Source organism: Pleuronectes platessa, chromosome 14 (genome assembly GCF_947347685.1).
Source record: "Pleuronectes platessa chromosome 14, fPlePla1.1, whole genome shotgun sequence".
Classification (NCBI taxonomy): Eukaryota; Metazoa; Chordata; class Actinopteri; order Pleuronectiformes; family Pleuronectidae; genus Pleuronectes; species Pleuronectes platessa.
In genome coordinates this window covers 1,107,094-1,126,387 of record NC_070639.1, presented here as the reverse complement: position 1 = coordinate 1,126,387, position 19,294 = coordinate 1,107,094, and the positions used below count along the sequence as shown (strand labels likewise).

Genomic DNA, 19,294 nt, shown 5'->3' with positions numbered 1-19,294 from the left:
GTTTGCTCATTCAAGTGTTGAGCTGCTTTGGTCTTTGTGTAGGTTGTGGAAATGTACTGCGAGGCACCTAGGTGATAATCAATTTTAGATAAATAAAGTTTTTAATACTCTTTCCCTAAAACATACTGCTGAGTGACAATCAGCATATCAGCAGTCTCAATATATCTGTTCAGCCCAAGTTTTTCGCCAAGTTAGTAACTGCAGAATATCAGAGCTTCTCGAGGGTCACATCGCATAAATAAGGGTTAATTTAGTTAAATAATTGCTTGTTGTTTTGAAAAGTGCAATAGCAGTGTGTTACTATTATTGCCATTAGGAGAATAATGGTACATTCGTTTATCCAGAGTTTATTTGGCTTGTATGATGTGTTTATTTTACAATTGTAAATTACTTGAAAATGAAGCAAGACATTGTAAAAAAAATTCTTATATGTTGTGTTTCGCTGGTATCCTCTTATTTATGTACATCTTCCCTGTAGTGAAAGGACAGGTGATTCACATTGAATCTTCTTCTTAAATATAAATTGAAGAGTAAAGTGAAAGGATATTTATCTCCCTCTCTCTCGGTGTGTGTTTGTGTGTGTGTTTGTGTGTGTGTGTGTGTGTGTGTGTATGTGTGATTTAGGCTGTACTGTATTTTTACAGACAATAAGGTACACATACACAGTGAAGTGGTAGTGACATATTTGCCATGGTAGCACAAAGGAAAAAAGCGCTTCATTCTTTGTAAGAACCGCTCTTGGGCCGTCTTACACAGGCGCGGCGCGTCCCATTGGGCAAGTCGGGCAGTTGCCCAGGGCCTCGGCCACCAGGGGGCCTCGTCGTATTTATGATTTTTTTCTTTATTTTTCAAATAAATCACTCCTCATGTCCTCCTTCATTCAATATGAACCCAATAGCAAGACAGGCTTCATCGTACTTTCTTTTCAACTTGGTTTTTGAACACTGTGTCTTGTTTGTCACTGACCGGCTGCTTAACAGGAATGAGCTCTGATCTCACTCTGTGTCTCTGAGCGAATGTGAGCGGGCGGAGCCCCGGGGCATGTGTGTGTGTGATGTCTGGGGACACACACGCACACACTCGCCCGCACAACACTGTGCAGGTAGCCGCTGTAGAGCCGCGGGTTGCCGACCCCTGCCTACGGCGAAAGAACGATTTGTTTACAGTTCCACCGTTAATGAGATGCGGACGTCAAAAGTTTTGACTCAGAACATTAGTTCCTCCTGACATATCCCCTACCGCAGTTGGGGCGCGCGACACAGTTTGAGAATCACTGCATTTGGGAGACCCAGAGGTGAACTGTCCCCCTCGCCCCCTCCCCTTCCCCCTTCTCACACAGCATCAAGCAGGGGCATCTGCAGTTGCCAATTCCCCACACAGTGATATGATAGATAATAGAAAACCACTTCGCGGGCCAGATGATTTTTTTTGTGTGTGTTTGGTTAGTGCAGGGGTCGGCAACATGCGGCTCCGGAGCCCCTCTGCAGTGGCTCCCTGTACAGTGTTATGCATGTTGCGCATATTTTTCGCGAACGGTGAACTTAACGAATAAGTTTTCATATAATGAACGTGAGTGAATAATGATTTAAATCATCATCGTATCAGGCCGTCATGAAATACCAGGAGCGGGTGAATGTGTGGGTGCGTGCTCCCAGATAGCGGAAACACACACAGGCCCCGGGGCTCCGCCCCCCGCCCCGCTCACTCGCTCAGAGAGACTCAGTGAGATCAGAGCTCGTACACGTGAAGCAGCCGCTCAGTGACTTACCGGCTGCTTCTTATCAGTGGAAACAGTGAAAACACAGAGTTTCTCTGGTCACAGCTGATCAGAGATCAGCGCTGCAGCTTCTTGATCAGAGCAGAAGCTGCATTTGGTTTGTACCAAGCTTCAGTGTCTGTGTCCGCCTCCAGTCTGACCTGGTCTCATGTTTTGTTTTAATATTTCGTCAACTCAAATATGCGTCACATCCTATTACGTCCTGGCGCTCTTACCTGCAGGTTGCTAATCTATAGTGTCCGACCCTCGGCCTCGGTAAACTAACCAGGGACAAATCCCCCAAAAGAAATGTCTGGGAGGTAAATAGAGAGTTTAATTCTGCGTGGACAGATTAATTTGCTTTCACTGCCAATTGTTCTTTGCCCAGGGCCTCCAATTAGCCAGAACCGCCCCTGGTCTTACATACATGATTTAAGGCCTTAATATGGATTACACCAATGAAGTTGTCTCCTCGTGCAGTCTCTGTTTTCCTGGACGGGCTGCTCATCAGCTTGTTTTCTTTATGCACCTTTATTGTGCATTATATTATTCCATCAGTCCACTTTTCGCTCATTGTGATGAAGTGTTGGCGCAGTGACAGTGACAAGCTTTGAATATCTTTTCTCACGTGTGTGTGTGTGTGTGTGTGTGTGTGTGTGTGTGTGTGTTATCCTCTCTTTGAGCTGTATAAGGTTGTAACAGATACACAACATCAATGCTGAAGGTGCGAGCAAGTTATAATCTTTTTTTTCTCGTGAAGCCTGCCCACTGCTCCAAATATCTCCTCTGTTCAGAAACGCATGACATTATTGGACGTCTTCACCCCATGACCAAAAGTGTCCCGGTCGGTGATTGGCCCAGTCAACTTTGGATATTTAAAACGCTTCTCCAGTTAGTGCGTGTATGCCAGTATGCTTGCATGGTGATGCGATATGAGGACTGAGTGAATTTTCGACTGTCATAAAGCGGGGAAGCACTGTAGGTGTGTGAGAGCAATGCAAGATACAAACAATACCCCGAGCACCGAGGATGTCTACAATTTGCGAATAATTTCACTTATCAGCAACATTACGGGGAGAAAATGTGTATGTTATGGTGTTATTAGTAACATTTTGGATACAAGCACAGTTCCACAAAGTGGAAGAGGACTGAGAAAACAGAATTCACGTTCCCCAGAGAAGCAGCGATGGAGGAGCAGCGGGATCTGAACAGTACGGATGGCAGCGAGGGAGAATGCGTCTCCCCTTCTCACAGCCTACCCTCGCCGCCCATACTGCCTCTGCAGGTCGCCCAGCAGGCGCACAGAACAACCAACTTTTTCATCGACACCATTCTACGACCGGACTTCGGCAGTAAGAAGGAGCACGGCTTTGTCTCACGGGAGAGGGCGCACACCTCCGGCCGGGACCGCAGCAGACCAAGCATACCATGTCAGGACTCTAACTGCAGCACTGACAGCACTTCGTCTTCCACCTCCTCGACTTCTTTGGTGAGTCCCCAAAAGAACATTGGCAGTGACGAAGGAGACGCGGCCGCCTCCACTGGGAACAGCAGTGTGAAATCCGAGGAGAGGAATGGCGGAGGGGACGGAGAGAACACCTCCTCTTCGCTTGTGGTGCTGGATGGTACCGGGGCGCCCACACCTGAGACCCAGCCGCTGCTCTGGCCAGCCTGGGTCTACTGCACCCGGTACTCGGATAGGCCCTCATCTGGTAAGGCAATAGTTTAATGAAGAAAACAAGTTCAGTTCCTGTGAAAACGGAGGAATAATAATACCACGTTGATCTCACTTCAGTTTGGTATAAACAAGCTTCAAATGTTTAGTTTTCTGTCAAAAAATACGAGCATAAACTGCATACAACACATTTCATAAAATGTTTTTTTTTATTGTTATTTTACTTATCTTATACACAGAATGAATTAAATAACGTTTATTTTAATCCTACGATCAAATTCGACGGGGATGATTTTGTTTCGTTTAATGAAAATGTGTGTACACAATCATTTGTGTTGCCAGCTCAAAGTTAACCTTCCTTTGATTCCTTACAGTTTTTACTGAATCCTCTAGTATTAAGATTCCTAAAGAAAATATTTAATCAAACCTATTAGATAATAGACTGCATGTAATCTCCCGTCAACGAGAAAAACATAACCTAAAATAAATAAATGAATAACAATTTACTTTAAGTTAGTTTTGAGCTTACCCTGGACGCAAGCATGACACGTCTCAACGGGGAATCAATGAAACATCTGCAACACATTATTGTAAATAATGAACAGCATGTAAAAAAAACACATACGCTGTTTAAAACCTACAATTAGGGGTTTTCTGTTGGGGTTTCTCACAAATTATTTTAATTGCATTTGCTGCAGATGATTGTGTTACGTTGCAAGTAAATCATCAATCAAATTGTATTTGTAAAGCCCAGATTCACAAATCACAATTAGTCGCATAGGGCTTTAACAAGATGTGATATCCTCCTGTCCTTAATCCCCAACAAGAGTAAGGAAAAACTACTTAAAACCCTTTAACAGGGTAACATGAACATAGAAACCTCTGAGAGAGACATGTGAGAGATCCCTCTCCCAGGACGGAAAAACGTGCAATAGATGTGAAGTAAAATAAACAGCTCACATTTCCGTATATATCAATTTAAGTTAGAACTTGTAAACTTCTGAGTGAATGACATGGCATGACCTTGCAGCTTGACACTAATTATTTGAGACACGTACCTATCTTGTAAACACAGTAGGTACATTTAAGCATACGGCTGGCAGCATTGATCCTGTAGGATTAAGCTTCTACAGATGACAGCGGAGCTTTTGTGTGACACATGTTTTGATTCAGACCTTGATGTGCGAATCGACGGTAAACCTTTTCTATTGCTATAAAGGCTTTTCCCCCTGTAATCTCTGGGAGATGGGCTCTTGTCTTTTCCACCTCTGTTGTCCTCTCCCAGAGGCGGCTGAGGTGGACCAGAGCCGCTGCCAGTGAAGCACGGCGGAACAAAAGACTATGGAATTAAAGGTAAATGATCCAAGTCTCGCAACAGAAATATTGAGAATTAATCGAGCTCTTCTTGATTTGGGTCCAGCTTTTAATTTCACCAACATATAAACATAAGTTTAAAGGCAGATTTTACCCATTAGTGAAGGCTGTGGTTTGAGACTCTCCTTTATAGGCAGATAATGACAAACACTTGCTAAGCAGCAAAACGTTTAGGAATAAAAATAATTGGGATTACATATAATATCATATTTTGTTACAGCCTATTGCTACTGATGAAAATCATATCGTAATAATAATTGGTAAACATTGTTCGCCCTGCTTTGTTCATTAAGAACAGAGGTCTTAACAAAGAGCCTGCATAGAATGCAGATGTAAACGGTAATTTACTACTACGAAGAAGTCTGAGCGATGGCGTGTTTTTTAAATGAACCTCGTCTGGTCTGGATTATCTTTAACTTGGTTTCATTATGATGAAGAGTCCGAGATTTTATTATTTATAACAATCCCGTTAAATGTGTGTGAATGTTTGCATCATTATTTACGTGACTGTAACAAAAAATAAAATAGAGCAAGGCTTCACCTGCCTTAGTCGGGTCAAAGTCTCTATCTGCTCACTGATTCACACTGTACAACGTTTCATTTCATAATTTCATTTTCTACTACTACTTATAATAATAATAATACCAATAATATGAATACCAATAATAATAATAATAATAATATTACAATGTTACAATGGATGTAATATTATATTTTTCTGTAATGGCATACAGTTCATAAAAGGCCCACAAGGACATACACACAAGCCAATGGGGACAAACAATCCGAACTGGTTGTTTCATTATTCATATCTAATTATCTAATATGCGTTGAATATTTATTTCCGCTCTCCCGTCCTTTCGCCCTTACTGCAGGCCCAAGGACACGGAAACTGAAAAAGTCGAAAATCGGCAAAGAGGACAAGCGGCCGCGCACGGCCTTCACGACCGAGCAGCTCCAGAGACTGAAGACTGAGTTCCAGGTGAACCGCTATATTACGGAACAGCGTCGGCAGTCTTTGGCCCAGGAGCTCAACCTCAACGAGTCCCAAATCAAAATATGGTTTCAGAACAAGCGGGCCAAGATTAAAAAGGCCAGCGGCTTCAAGAACGGGCTTGCACTGCAGCTGATGGCGCAGGGACTGTACAACCATTCCACAACCACCGTACAGGAAGACAAGGAGGACAGCGACTGAGAAGTCCACACTTCACTGCTCTCCTTCACACACTCTGTAAATTGTAAATACATAGTATCTTATTTAATGATGCAGATGGGGGGTACGGAAAGAGTTTTGTTCACTGCAGGCTTTGTCTGTGGCTCCATTTCTTCTCCTCTTCTACGGACAAGAGCAAACAGAAACACTATTCCTGGAACCTCTCTCTGCAAAAACCAAAGATTTTTATTTTAAACATTTATTGGAAATTTTCATAAACTTTAAAGAAAAATACATCATCCTCCTCGCATATTTTCTCCCTCCTGCGTACACACACACACACACACACACGCACACACACACACTGTCAGTTAAAAATCATTTGTTCAGGAATATCATAGGAATACTGAAAAATTAAGGCCTTAGTTAAACACATTAGTTCACATTATTATTATTATTAACAACAATTCAAATTTAGTAACCAGACTCAAATTGTACCGTTATAGTTTAAGTTGCCAAACAATTATTTACTCGGAACAAGTTCAGACCTATCTAAATAGGTTAAAGGAAATAAGTAAATTAATTCACGAGTCTATTTTCTCCTGGAATCCTAATAGCGCTAAAAAAGTATTACACCACAGAATCGCAAATGGAGGAGTATTTGGCCCTTGAAACACATATCCTCTAGTGTTGCCTTTATCTTGGCAGGTAGAGCTACAGAGGTGTGCAGATCTGCAGACACATCACACAGCATTAGAATATGTGAGACATATGTGAGCTGCTCCCATGATAACGTGTGTATGGATTCGTATATGTACATTTAAACCACGTTTCCGAATTGATACTTTTATAACGGAAAAATCTAAATAAATCATCAAGATCAGACAGACTCTTATTCGCTTGCGGGTCAGACCGAATATTCAATTAATAAATGGAGAAATGGTTGTTTGTGTGAGTGTGTGTGTGTGTGTGTGTGCGTGTGTGTGCTCGCGCCCGCTGTGTATTTCTTCGAGTGACTGAGACAACTGAATCTATATTCATAGGTCTTTGGAAAGGAGATGGATTTACACCTCGAGACGCGCTGCTTTCAGTGCTGTTGAAAGCGTTGCAGAGCATGAAATTGCCTCTTCGTCTGTGTTCAGTCATTTCATGAGCAGTAGAAACACACGGATAAAAGTGCTGGATCTACAGGAGAGGTCCTCTAATTCTACAGTGTGGAGGCTTTAGCACATATCCTTACGTAGTCGATCATTATTTAGTGAGATGAACAGATACGATTTTAAACTGCCAATTAGGAAAAGACATTTGGAATACTGAAAAACCCTCTAGTTAGTTTGAGAAAGGAAATTAATCATCACTTCAACTTCCTCCAGCTGTTTGACTATCACTTTTATTTCATGGAACTGTGGAACCAAGTAATGAGAAGCTGGTTTTGTACAAAGAATTTATTCTGCAGAAATTTTTTTGAAAAATATAACTGTTTTTAAAATTGTAATAGATGGACAGACAGAAAACTGAAGATAACAGTAGGCCGAGATCAATTTGTCACATTCAAAGGTAAATGTTGTGATGGACAGACTGGTTCTTTGACTCTACCTGTTTTCTTTAATTCTGTTTCTGGCCTTAGATCAGTAGGGAGAATGGGAGGTTTACCTTCATATGGAGAACCTCTGTGATTTTCAAATAGAAAAAAATTGAAAGGATGATATAATTTATTCTAACCAGCCCTAGCGTGTATTTGTGTCAAACCAGTGTGTGATGCAAATTTCAAAGCAATTAGATAAATCCAAATACCAATTAAGCTGGACAATGTGTACGTGTGTGTGGGTGTCTGTGTGTGTGTGTGTGTGTGTGTGTGTGCGTTTGTGCTTGTGCTTGTGTGTGTACAGACAGTGGCCAGCCGGGCCTGTGACTATAAAGCAGCTTTTATTTACATGCAAATGAAGGTAATAAAAAGAGAGACAACACAGATTATCTGCTGCTGATCTCCCTGCGGATGAAAACTGGATATGTAAAGTGATAACCCACTGATATATTTAGAAATTTAAATGATCCGCTTAGATCTAAATGATGTCAAGAAATCTAGATGTGAAAGACAATTTTAGCCAAAGCAAGAAACAAAAAACCCTGATGTTCACATCCTTGCCTGCACTCAATAACATCTGTCCTAAGCAACCTCCCATGCTGCTGCTAAACATGGAGGGTTGACTGTGTGTCACTTAACTGTGTAAATCACATGGATTAACCAGTAGAATGTTTTTGTGTGTTTTTTAAACATCATCTGGGTTTTAATGCCCAATAATGGTGTCTTCACTGGCTCACTAGCAGAAAATTACCAAAGTTAAAGATATGCATTATTCATGCTAGAAAACAGCTTCAGGCTACAGCTATTGTAACTGTTGAAATCTCCAAAGATACTATATGCACTGGTGTAACCCCAGTGGAGAGACACTTCACTCCACTGTGAGGCCAACCTAGTATCAGACCACCTTTTCCCCATAGACAGACCATAGCTCATCCTAAAACAGGAGCGTTGCACCACATCATGCGGCTCAATTCTGTTGCTCAACAACAGAACCACCATTTAAAGCGCTGAGCAGGGAATTCCCCACAAAAGCCGTCTTAAACATGACCTGTGGATAATTGAAAAGTCCGGCGAATTTGGTGCGAACTTTACCCGCAGTTTGCTTTTCACACATTCACAACGCAGCGTTTTTTTCTTTCATTTTGCGTCTGTCGCGTGTTAGAAGCGTCCTCAAACACCCTTGAACGCTGAATCCAGCAATCCCCTTTTGTGTTCTCACATTGGATTCTCCTGATTTTGGAACCAGGCTGAGAAAGTCCGCAGATGGCTCTCACTCGGATATAATTTTTACTAGTGCTGTCAAACGATTAAAATATTTAATCGCGATTAATCGCATTTATTTCATAGTTAACTCGCCATTAATCGCAATTAATCGCAAATTTTCTATTCTAAATGTCCCTTCATTTTTTTTTCTCCATAATTGCACATTTCAGGTAAACAAGTACTCAGCCTATAGTGCAGCTAAACCATGGCTTAATATTTTCTTTTTTTCAAGTTTGCTGTGAACATAGCATTCAGGCCTCTTATTTCAGAAACAATGAACCGTAACAGTTAGGTTACCAATAAAAGGTAAGCCTACTACTTCTTTGCTTTCAGTCAGCTACTCAAACAGACAAGCGACAAAATAACAAACAAACAAAATACACAGGCAAGTGTCGGCCTACTTTGAAAGAAATTAAACACAGAACTTTGTAGGGCTATTTGAGTCCTCCCCATATTTGTGGAAAATGTATGAAATAAGAAGTACCCTATTTTTAAATAAATAAAAACATATAGCTGCAGCCTAATAGCTTAAAATATATATATTTTAGTTGGCGAAATATTAAAACAAAAAGCGAGAGCAGTTCAGACTGGAGGCGAACACAGATACTGAAGATCGGTAGAAACCAACTGCAGCTTCGGCTCTGATCAAGACGCTGAGGCGCTGATCTCTGATCAGCTGAGACCAGAGAAACTCTGTGTTTTCACTGTTTCCATAGTTAAGAGGCAGTCAGTCACTGAGCATGACCGACTTCACGTGAACGAGCTCTGATCTCACTGTGTCTCTCTGAGCGAGTGCGCGGTGGCGGTGGGCGGAGCCGCCGGACCGGTGCACTATCTGGGAGGACACACACACACACACACACATGTGAGAGTTGGCAGCTCTGCGTTAATCTCGCGATAAAAAAATTTACGGGGTTAAAATGGGTTTGCGTTAACGCCGTTAATAACGCGTTTAACTGATAGCACTAATTTTTACACAAATTAATCAACAAAAATGAATTTGTCATGCTGATGAGAAAGAACACATGCCACCAGGGGTGGACTGTGACAAAAATGCAGCCCTGGCATTGTCTGTCCAGACCAGCCCACTACATTATCAGCGGACACCACATAGAAGTCCACAAATCTCGCGGCGTCTTCTCTCATGCATACTACTGTTACCACCTAGCTCAAAGATGGCAACAAGAAGGGAGGCCACACACAAACCTCTCAAGCCATGTGTGTTTCTTTTAAAACCTTTTGAAAATTATTATAATTATGAAGTATGAACTTATACATTAAAAAATACATGATAAACTTACCAAATTCTAACAGTGGTCCCAAATGTCCACATATAAAACAGAGGGAGAACGACTCCTCAAATATATCCAACCCAGTCTCATCAGAAAATGTTCAATGGCAACGTTGGTCCACTTGGACCGACGTTACCATCTCACAATCTGGCCTCTCAGATTGTGAGATGGTAACATTTAGTCCTCCCATTGTTTTGCATTGGCGTGTTCTCACGTCACGTGACTCTCAAGCTCCCGTCTGCGGAGAGGAAAACATGGCGGAGATTCTTTGTTTTTTCAGATAAAAATATAATTTTGTAACTTAGTTTGGGCATAAAAATACATTCTGACACCATTTCTAGCGAGAAATGTGGTCTTTGCTTCCACAGTCTTCAGCCAGTTCATGCTTATGATAAATATTTTAATAGTTATCACGCATGTTTTTATCGTTGCTATGATGGTTGCCATGGCACCACGGGCGCAGCTTGGTGTTTAAATCACAGTCCCTGCGTGGTGTCCTTCAGTGATCGTGAATGTTATTCATGTTATATAATAGTAATATTTGAGGCTAGATTACATCTCTAATGAGAAGGATCATGCGAGTCTGTTTATACCGAGGCCGGCCCGAGTGCGCGACCGGCCCGAGTCCGCGAGCCGAGCGGCCCGAGCGGCGCGAGCCGAGCGGCCCGAGTGCGCGAGCGGCCCGAGTGCGCGAGCGGCCCGAGTGCGCGAGCGGCCCGAGTGCGCGAGCGGACCGAGTGCGCGAGCGGACATGACGTGTGGCTGTCGTAAAAACCCTATTTGTAAACAACCAGCCCTTTAACTCGGGGCTGCGTCATAAACACGGCGCGCTTGGAAGACCACGATGTCATCTTCCTTCTGTCAGGTAAGTAGTTTATTGTTTTTAAAGATCGTTACGATCTAGGTTTACAGTCCGAGTGCGGAGAGAGTCCGTCAATCCACACTATGGACGCTGTTCATCAGCTAATACGCCATTGTTAGCCACATGCTTCAGCCCACGGTAGCCTGTGCTACCTGGGAGGTGAATACATGGTTGTTGAAAGCAGTTCAAGACGCTTAGCTCATCATTGAGGGACGCTACAATATAAATATAAACATGAATTTGATTTATGAATGCTTTAGATTAATAAGGAGTGTATTTGTCTACCATTACTCCACAATATCAGGTCAATTTGGTTTAATGTATAGTATGCACTATGACAATAATGTTTCCATGTTATGGAGTTGCGATTCATTTTATAAAACAATTGCTATGTTCTGTTTTTTAATCAAGGAGGATCCAAGTGAAGCTACAGGAGTTTCATTAACGTCAACAACTTGGACCGAACGGTTTGTTTTGCTTGATGAAGAGCAGGAAGGGCAGCCTGGAGAGAAAGAGAAGCCGGGTTGAGCCCACTACCATCATCCACGTACCACGAGGAAGATGAGGGAGAGAAATGATCCTACCATTAAAGAGGTACTTTTAAGTTACATACCAGAAAAAACATTTTATATAATTTGCCAAATATACATTTTTATTAAATCCCCAAAGTACACTTGCTGAAATACAAGTTAATATCACACTGAAAGAATTTTGATCAATCATGCTTCCCTGCTGTGATTGTTTAACTAGGAAAACAACTTTTTCCACAGGAAGGCAAGTAAATTTAAGGAATACATGTGCAAAGTTTTCCTCTGTTATGTATAATGATGACCCCCATCAAACATAATGTTAGCAATATTTACACCTTTTAATTTATACTGTTTATTTCTGTCTACATGTGTGAATTTGCCTTCATTAGTTTCAGAAAAGAGCGATGATGTATCGGTCAGTGGGCGGCAGCACGAGACTCCGCAAACTAGTCTGTAAGCAAAGCAGACGAAGGCATCGAGGTTGCGGCCTGCCATCATTGTTATTTTGCTTAAGGGACTGAATATGTTTCATGTAGAAATATTAGCATTTCCCTTATATCTACCAAAACTGCTTGTTTCACAGACTGCAGTTTTGTTTTGATCCGATGTGGTGTGCAAATACAACCGTATCTGCAATGGGTTGTGGGGCATTAACATTTGTAACTCTAATTTTGTTTTGACAGACTGTGAAAAGAACGTTGAGAACATCACCACTCTACAGGAAGACACAGTCCAGTAATGGGTGTCAGAAGTTCAGTAGTGAACGACAGGTACTGTGGAAAAATATGTGTCATTGTTGTACAATGTCCTTTGACTCTGTTTAAACAAGGTTAACACAAAAAGGTTTGATTGTAAACTGATATCGGTATGAATTCATGTTATTCTCCTCGTCAAAAGAAACAAACAATCCAAATTACCTGCAGAAAGCCCTTGATGGACGCTTCAGCTGCATCGTCAGACTGGTGAGACAGCAAGATGCCAACTTTAATGCCAATTTATTTGTGTAACATTCTGTGACCAAATGTATAGATAACTTTTTGTAGATTGTAAAAATAGATAACCCATTTATTACAAAAAAACTACACTAGAATTATCGCACTGCGTTGTATGACTCCGCTAACCAGAGCAGTGTCCGTCTACATATTTCTACATATTTTCTCTCATATAAATGACACTGTATCTCTTGACAACTGAAACCATAAGATGAGGTCAGTGTGGCCTTGACCTTTTTACTTTAAGACAAATACAAAGTTAGACAATCCGAAAACATGCAGTTATGCCTCCGGCGACTCGCTATTGCAGAGGCATTAAAACCGTAGTGTAGTAGATTGGATTTTATTGGTGTTACATTGGACATCTTGTATGGGTACACCAAAAAATATATTTGGTTTCACATTCTAGATGGCAATAAGCAGAGTCATCAACTCAGGAAAAATATTTCTGTAGAAAAGAAAGCCTTGTATGTGTGTATGTATACATACACACAAACGCACAATTGAGACGTTTTTGTCTTTTATCATATATTCTCAGGCAGTACTGATGCATTTACTGAGAGGGGACGTGAGGGCCTACTCTGCGTGCTCAGAGTTCAAGCCCAGCAGGCTGCAGCGGGCCTGACATATTCTGGAACAGCAGCACAGTCTTTGGATGACTCCTCTGAAGATGAAAACATGGCGAGGTACTTCTCCACTGATGAAGAACTGTGAGGGCTGTGATTAGCTACACTCTCTTGCTACAATGCTACTCATGCTACTCCCTGGCAGCCTTAGGAAGGCATTAGCTTGCTGTGTGGTAGCTGTTAGCTTCAGCATTTTTAGTTTTTAATGGCCTGTCTGACGTTTATGTTAAAAAAAAATCAGAGGGAACCATCTTCATAATTTAACACTATGGTTTGTTTGTGTCCTTCAGTTCTTCTCAAGAGAAGCGGTACAGGTGTGCCTCAGCTCCACGGTCCCTCCTGCAGCCTCCGCTCCTGATGCTAACCTCATGTCTCCATCACACCAAGCAGCAGACCTGGATTGACAGACCTTTCTCCAGAGCTGCCCCCTCCCTCTGAAACCCCCCTCTCCAAAACACTATTTGTGTAGTTTTTAAAGTATTTTTTGCATGAGAATTGTTGATCATAACATTTCCAGCAGATGCCTTAATATAATGTTTGTGCACAATAAATGACATTGATCATAACATAATGGTATTTCCTTGCACTTCTACACCATGATATTGTCAGATAAGATGCTGATTACATTAAAGCAGTGAATGCTCTGCTTTAAGCAACATAAACACACAATGATTCAATGGATCTGAAGTAGAATGGGCACATTACATTCTGTAGAGAATGCCTCAGTTATGGAAGTCAGAAAATAACTTTCTTTATCTGAGGTTCCAGCCATTTATAGTCACAGCAAAGCACACAGGTCTGGTTGTCTAAGTGGCGCCCATATCATATTGTTTAAGATGTGTAACATCAAGTTTGTGTTTCAGTGCAAAATTAGTCATTAGTCAAGAGTTCACCATCTTGTTTACACTAAAATTAGGTGACCCAGATGTTTCACAATGCAATCTGATAAGGTCTTATGAGAAACATTCTTAACATTAAAGAAATCAACACAGAGGATAGCAATATCTGTTTGACTTTAATCAGTAGCTGGTAATCGGCAGCCTGACTTATTCAAACACATTAATACTACAATGAATGAGGCAGGGCCTTCTATCAGAAATCAACTATATCGTCACGTTATGTTTCTCTTGAGCACATGGAAATTACCTTCAGCTTCCACTTACTGTCACCTGAACCATACTGTTATTTCTGTATCTACAGTGACTTTTAGGAAAACATATACTAGAGGGCAATGTATAAACATTAATACATCTTATTTATATAGAGCTTTTCAAGAAGTGCAAGTACTAAACTGAGGGAAAGCTAATACAAACAATATATATATATCTTATTTCCATGTGCCAGGACAGCCTCACACTTGGATATAAACCAATTTTAGAATACATTTGCTTATACTGGAGATCTTTTAAATTAATGTCCCAGAAATGATTTCTGATGGAAAACCCCTGCCTTATTCATTGTAGTATTAATGTGTTTGAATAAGTCAGGCCGCTGATTATCAGCTACGGATTAAAGTCAAACAGATATTGCTATCCTCTGTGTTGATTTCTTTAATGTTAAGAATGTTTCTCATAAGACCTTATCAGATTGCATTGTGAAACATCTGGGTCACCTAATTTTAGTGTAAAGAAGAAGGTGAACTCTTGACTAATGACTAATTTTGCACTGAAACACAAACTTGATGTTACACATCTTAAACAATATGATATGGGCGCCACTTAGACAACCAGACCTGTGTGCTTTGCTGTGACTATAAATGACTGGAACCTCAGATAAAGAAAGTTATTTTCTGACTTCCATAACTGAGGCATTCTCTACAGAATGTAATGTGCCCATTCTACTTCAGATCCATTGAATCATTGTGTGTTTATGTTGCTTAAAGCAGAGCATTCACTGCTTTAATGTAATCAGCATCTTATCTGACAATATCATGGTGTAGAAGTGCAAGGAAATACCATTATGTTATGATCAATGTCATTTATTGTGCACAAACATTATATTAAGGCATCTGCTGGAAATGTTATGATCAACAATTCTCATGCAAAAAATACTTTAAAAACTACACAAATAGTGTTTTGGAGAGGGGGGTTTCAGAGGGAGGGGGCAGCTCTGGAGAAAGGTCTGTCAATCCAGGTCTGCTGCTTGGTGTGATGGAGACATGAGGTTAGCATCAGGACCGGAGGCTGCAGGAGGGACCGTGGAGCTGAGGCACACCTGTACTGCTTCTCTTGAGAAGAACTGAAGGACACAAACAAACCATAGTGTTAAATTATGAAGATGGTTCCCTCTGATTTTTTTTTAACATAAACGTCAGACAGGCCACTAAAAACTAAAAATGCTGAAGCTAACAGCTACCACACAGCAAGCTAATGCCTTCCTAAGGCTGCCAGGGAGTAGCATGAGTAGCATTGTAGCAAGAGAGTGTAGCTAATCACAGCCCTCACAGTTCTTCATCAGTGTAGAAGTACCTCGCCATGTTTTCATCTTCAGAGGAGTCATCCAAAGACTGTGCTGCTTCTCCAGAATATGTCAGGCCCGCTGCAGCCTGCTGGGCTTGAACTCTGAGCACGCAGAGTAGGCCCTCACGACCCGTCTCAGTAAATGCATCAGTCCTTCCTGAGAATATATGATAAAAGACAAAAACGTCTCAATTGTGCGTTTGTGTGTATGTATACATACACACATACAAGGCTTTCTTTTCTACAGAAATATTTTTCCTGAGTTGATGACTCTGCTTATTGCCATCTAGAATGTGAAACCAAATATATTTTTTGGTGTACCCATACAAGATGTCCAATGTAACACCAATAAAATCCAATCTACTACACTACGGTTTTAATGCCTCTGCAATAGCGAGTCGCCGGAGGCATAACTGCATGTTTTCGGATTGTCTACCTTTGTATTTGTCTTAAAGTAAAAAGGTCAAGGCCACACTGACCTCATCTTATGGTTTCAGTTTTCAAGAGATACAGTGTCATTTATATGAGAGAAAATATGTAGAAATATGTAGACGGACACTGCTCTGGTTAGCGGAGTCATACAACGCAGTGCGGTAATTCTAGTGTAGTTTTTTTGTAATAAATGGGTTATCTATTTTTACAATCTACAAAAAGTTATCTATACATTTGGTCACAGAATGTTACACAAATAAATTGGCATTAAAGTTGGCATCTTGCTGTCTCACCAGTCTGACGATGCAGCTGAAGCGTCCATCAAGGGCTTTCTGCAGGTAATTTGGATTGTTTGTTTCTTTTGACGAGGAGAATAACATGAATTCATACCGATATCAGTTTACAATCAAACCTTTTTGTGTTAACCTTGTTTAAACAGAGTCAAAGGACATTGTACAACAATGACACATATTTTTCCACAGTACCTGTCGTTCACTACTGAACTTCTGACACCCATTACTGGACTGTGTCTTCCTGTAGAGTGGTGATGTTCTCAACGTTCTTTTCACAGTCTGTCAAAACAAAATTAGAGTTACAAATGTTAATGCCCCACAACCCATTGCAGATACGGTTGTATTTGCACACCACATCGGATCAAAACAAAACTGCAGTCTGTGAAACAAGCAGTTTTGGTAGATATAAGGGAAATGCTAATATTTCTACATGAAACATATTCAGTCCCTTAAGCAAAATAACAATGATGGCAGGCCGCAACCTCGATGCCTTCGTCTGCTTTGCTTACAGACTAGTTTGCGGAGTCTCGTGCTGCCGCCCACTGACCGATACATCATCGCTCTTTTCTGAAACTAATGAAGGCAAATTCACACATGTAGACAGAAATAAACAGTATAAATTAAAAGGTGTAAATATTGCTAACATTATGTTTGATGGGGGTCATCATTATACATAACAGAGGAAAACTTTGCACATGTATTCCTTAAATTTACTTGCCTTCCTGTGGAAAAAGTTGTTTTCCTAGTTAAACAATCACAGCAGGGAAGCATGATTGATCAAAATTCTTTCAGTGTGATATTAACTTGTATTTCAGCAAGTGTACTTTGGGGATTTAATAAAAATGTATATTTGGCAAATTATATAAAATGTTTTTTCTGGTATGTAACTTAAAAGTACCTCTTTAATGGTAGGATCATTTCTCTCCCTCATCTTCCTCGTGGTACGTGGATGATGGTAGTGGGCTCAACCCGGCTTCTCTTTCTCTCCAGGCTGCCCTTCCTGCTCTTCATCAAGCAAAACAAACCGTTCGGTCCAAGTTGTTGACGTTAATGAAACTCCTGTAGCTTCACTTGGATCCTCCTTGATTAAAAAACAGAACATAGCAATTGTTTTATAAAATGAATCGCAACTCCATAACATGGAAACATTATTGTCATAGTGCATACTATACATTAAACCAAATTGACCTGATATTGTGGAGTAATGGTAGACAAATACACTCCTTATTAATCTAAAGCATTCATAAATCAAATTCATGTTTATATTTATATTGTAGCGTCCCTCAATGATGAGCTAAGCGTCTTGAACTGCTTTCAACAACCATGTATTCACCTCCCAGGTAGCACAGGCTACCGTGGGCTGAAGCATGTGGCTAACAATGGCGTATTAGCTGATGAACAGCGTCCATAGTGTGGATTGACGGACTCTCTCCGCACTCGGACTGTAAACCTAGATCGTAACGATCTTTAAAAACAATAAACTACTTACCTGACAGAAGGAAGATGACATCGTGGTCTTCCAAGCGCGCCGTGTTTATGACGCAGCCCCGAGTTAAAGGGCTGGTTGTTTACAAATAGGGTTTTTACGACAGCCACACGTCATGTCCGCTCGCGCACTCGGTCCGCTCGCGCACTCGGGCCGCTCGGCTCGCGCCGCTCGGGCCGCTCGGCTCGCGGACTCGGGCCGGTCGCGCACTCGGGCCGGCCTCGGTATAAACAGACTCGCATGATCCTTCTCATTAGAGATGTAATCTAGCCTCAAATATTACTATTATATAACATGAATAACATTCACGATCACTGAAGGACACCACGCAGGGACTGTGATTTAAACACCAAGCTGCGCCCGTGGTGCCATGGCAACCATCATAGCAACGATAAAAACATGCGTGATAACTATTAAAATATTTATCATAAGCATGAACTGGCTGAAGACTGTGGAAGCAAAGACCACATTTCTCGCTAGAAATGGTGTCAGAATGTATTTTTATGCCCAAACTAAGTTACAAAATTATATTTTTATCTGAAAAAACAAGGAATCTCCGCCATGTTTTCCTCTCCGCAGACGGGAGCTTGAGAGTCACGTGACGTGAGAACACGCCAATGCAAAACAATGGGAGGACTAAATGTTACCATCTCACAATCTGAGAGGCCAGATTGTGAGATGGTAACGTCGGTCCAAGTGGACCAACGTTGCCATTGAACATTTTCTGATGAGACTGGGTTGATATATCACAACAACCTGTAATGGAGAATAATTGATCATTTAGTGTACATAATCACACCATTAAGGATCAACACATAAGCACTTTCATCTCTATTTACAGCTCAGAAAGTTTACTGTTGCTATGGCAACAGTAAACGACGTTAGCAGCTCTTAGCTAGCTTAGCTAAATCATCTGAACAATAATAACCCATAATATCACATTTCGGCATATTAAAACAAAATCAAAAACGTTTTCTGCTTTGTTTTAGACATGTCTCAAAAATGTAGCCTAGCCAGCCCCATGCCAACGTTACTTACCATGTCTGCCTCCCCTCGCTCATCATTGTTGAGTCTTCCTCGCTCGTCTCCCGGCGCACCTGCTGCTGCTGGGCTGGTGAACCCGGCACCAAATAGGTCCGTCAGTTTGGCACATTTAGCAGCCCTCCACCTCCAGAGACTTCAGCTTTTTTTTCCGATGCTTCTCAGCGCCATCCGGGCGTTTTTTACTCTTATTATCCATTTTAAGTTTCTGTCTCAGCAGCCCGTCCCGCGACTCCCCCCGCCAATGCCATGAGGTCCCGCCCGACCCTGGTTTGTGTTGTGATTGACAGCACTGTCAGGGCTCTCTGAGCCTGTCAGCCCATGATTGATTGACAATGACAAACAATAGACCAATAATATGTGTCGATGCTGGCAACACACTGCTAGCCATCTGTAGCCAATTGGCCGGCCCGATTGGAGGGAATTTAGAGAGGAAGAAGAGAAAAAAAAAACATAGCAGACCAGACCGGCCCAC

General features: G+C 41.4%; 1 protein-coding gene and 2 long non-coding RNA genes across 3 annotated transcripts; 2 read left to right on the top strand and 1 right to left on the bottom strand.

Moving 5' to 3' along the window:
* Positions 1–2,942: 2,942 nt before the first annotated feature.
* On the top strand, positions 2,943–6,000 carry LOC128456268 (homeobox protein engrailed-1-B-like). Its single transcript, XM_053440365.1, has 2 exons — positions 2,943–3,468; positions 5,681–6,000. Exons 1-2 carry the CDS (start codon positions 2,943–2,945, stop codon positions 5,998–6,000), a joined length of 846 nt encoding a protein of 281 aa, XP_053296340.1.
* Positions 6,001–10,829: 4,829 nt separating this feature from the next.
* On the top strand, positions 10,830–13,641 carry LOC128455958 (uncharacterized). The gene is made up of 5 exons (XR_008341776.1): positions 10,830–10,963; positions 11,372–11,554; positions 12,174–12,452; positions 13,021–13,168; positions 13,399–13,641. It is a non-coding gene; the product is annotated as an uncharacterized LOC128455958 (long non-coding RNA).
* A 1,590-nt stretch (positions 13,642–15,231) lies between these two features.
* LOC128455984 (uncharacterized) lies at positions 15,232–17,915 on the bottom strand. Its single transcript, XR_008341778.1, has 5 exons — positions 17,782–17,915; positions 17,191–17,373; positions 16,293–16,571; positions 15,577–15,724; positions 15,232–15,346 (listed from the first exon to the last, which is right to left on the bottom strand). It is a non-coding gene; the product is annotated as an uncharacterized LOC128455984 (long non-coding RNA).
* Between the last annotated feature and the right edge of the window lie 1,379 nt (positions 17,916–19,294).

Bases quoted from the DNA above. Each gene is read 5' to 3' on its own strand.
- LOC128456268 (XM_053440365.1), top strand. From the start codon at position 2,943: ATGGAGGAGCAGCGGGATCTGAACAGTACGGATGGCAGCGAGGGAGAA. The intron at 3,469-5,680 runs GTAAGGCAATAG...CCCTTACTGCAG, and splicing joins CTCGGATAGGCCCTCATCTG to GCCCAAGGACACGGAAACTG.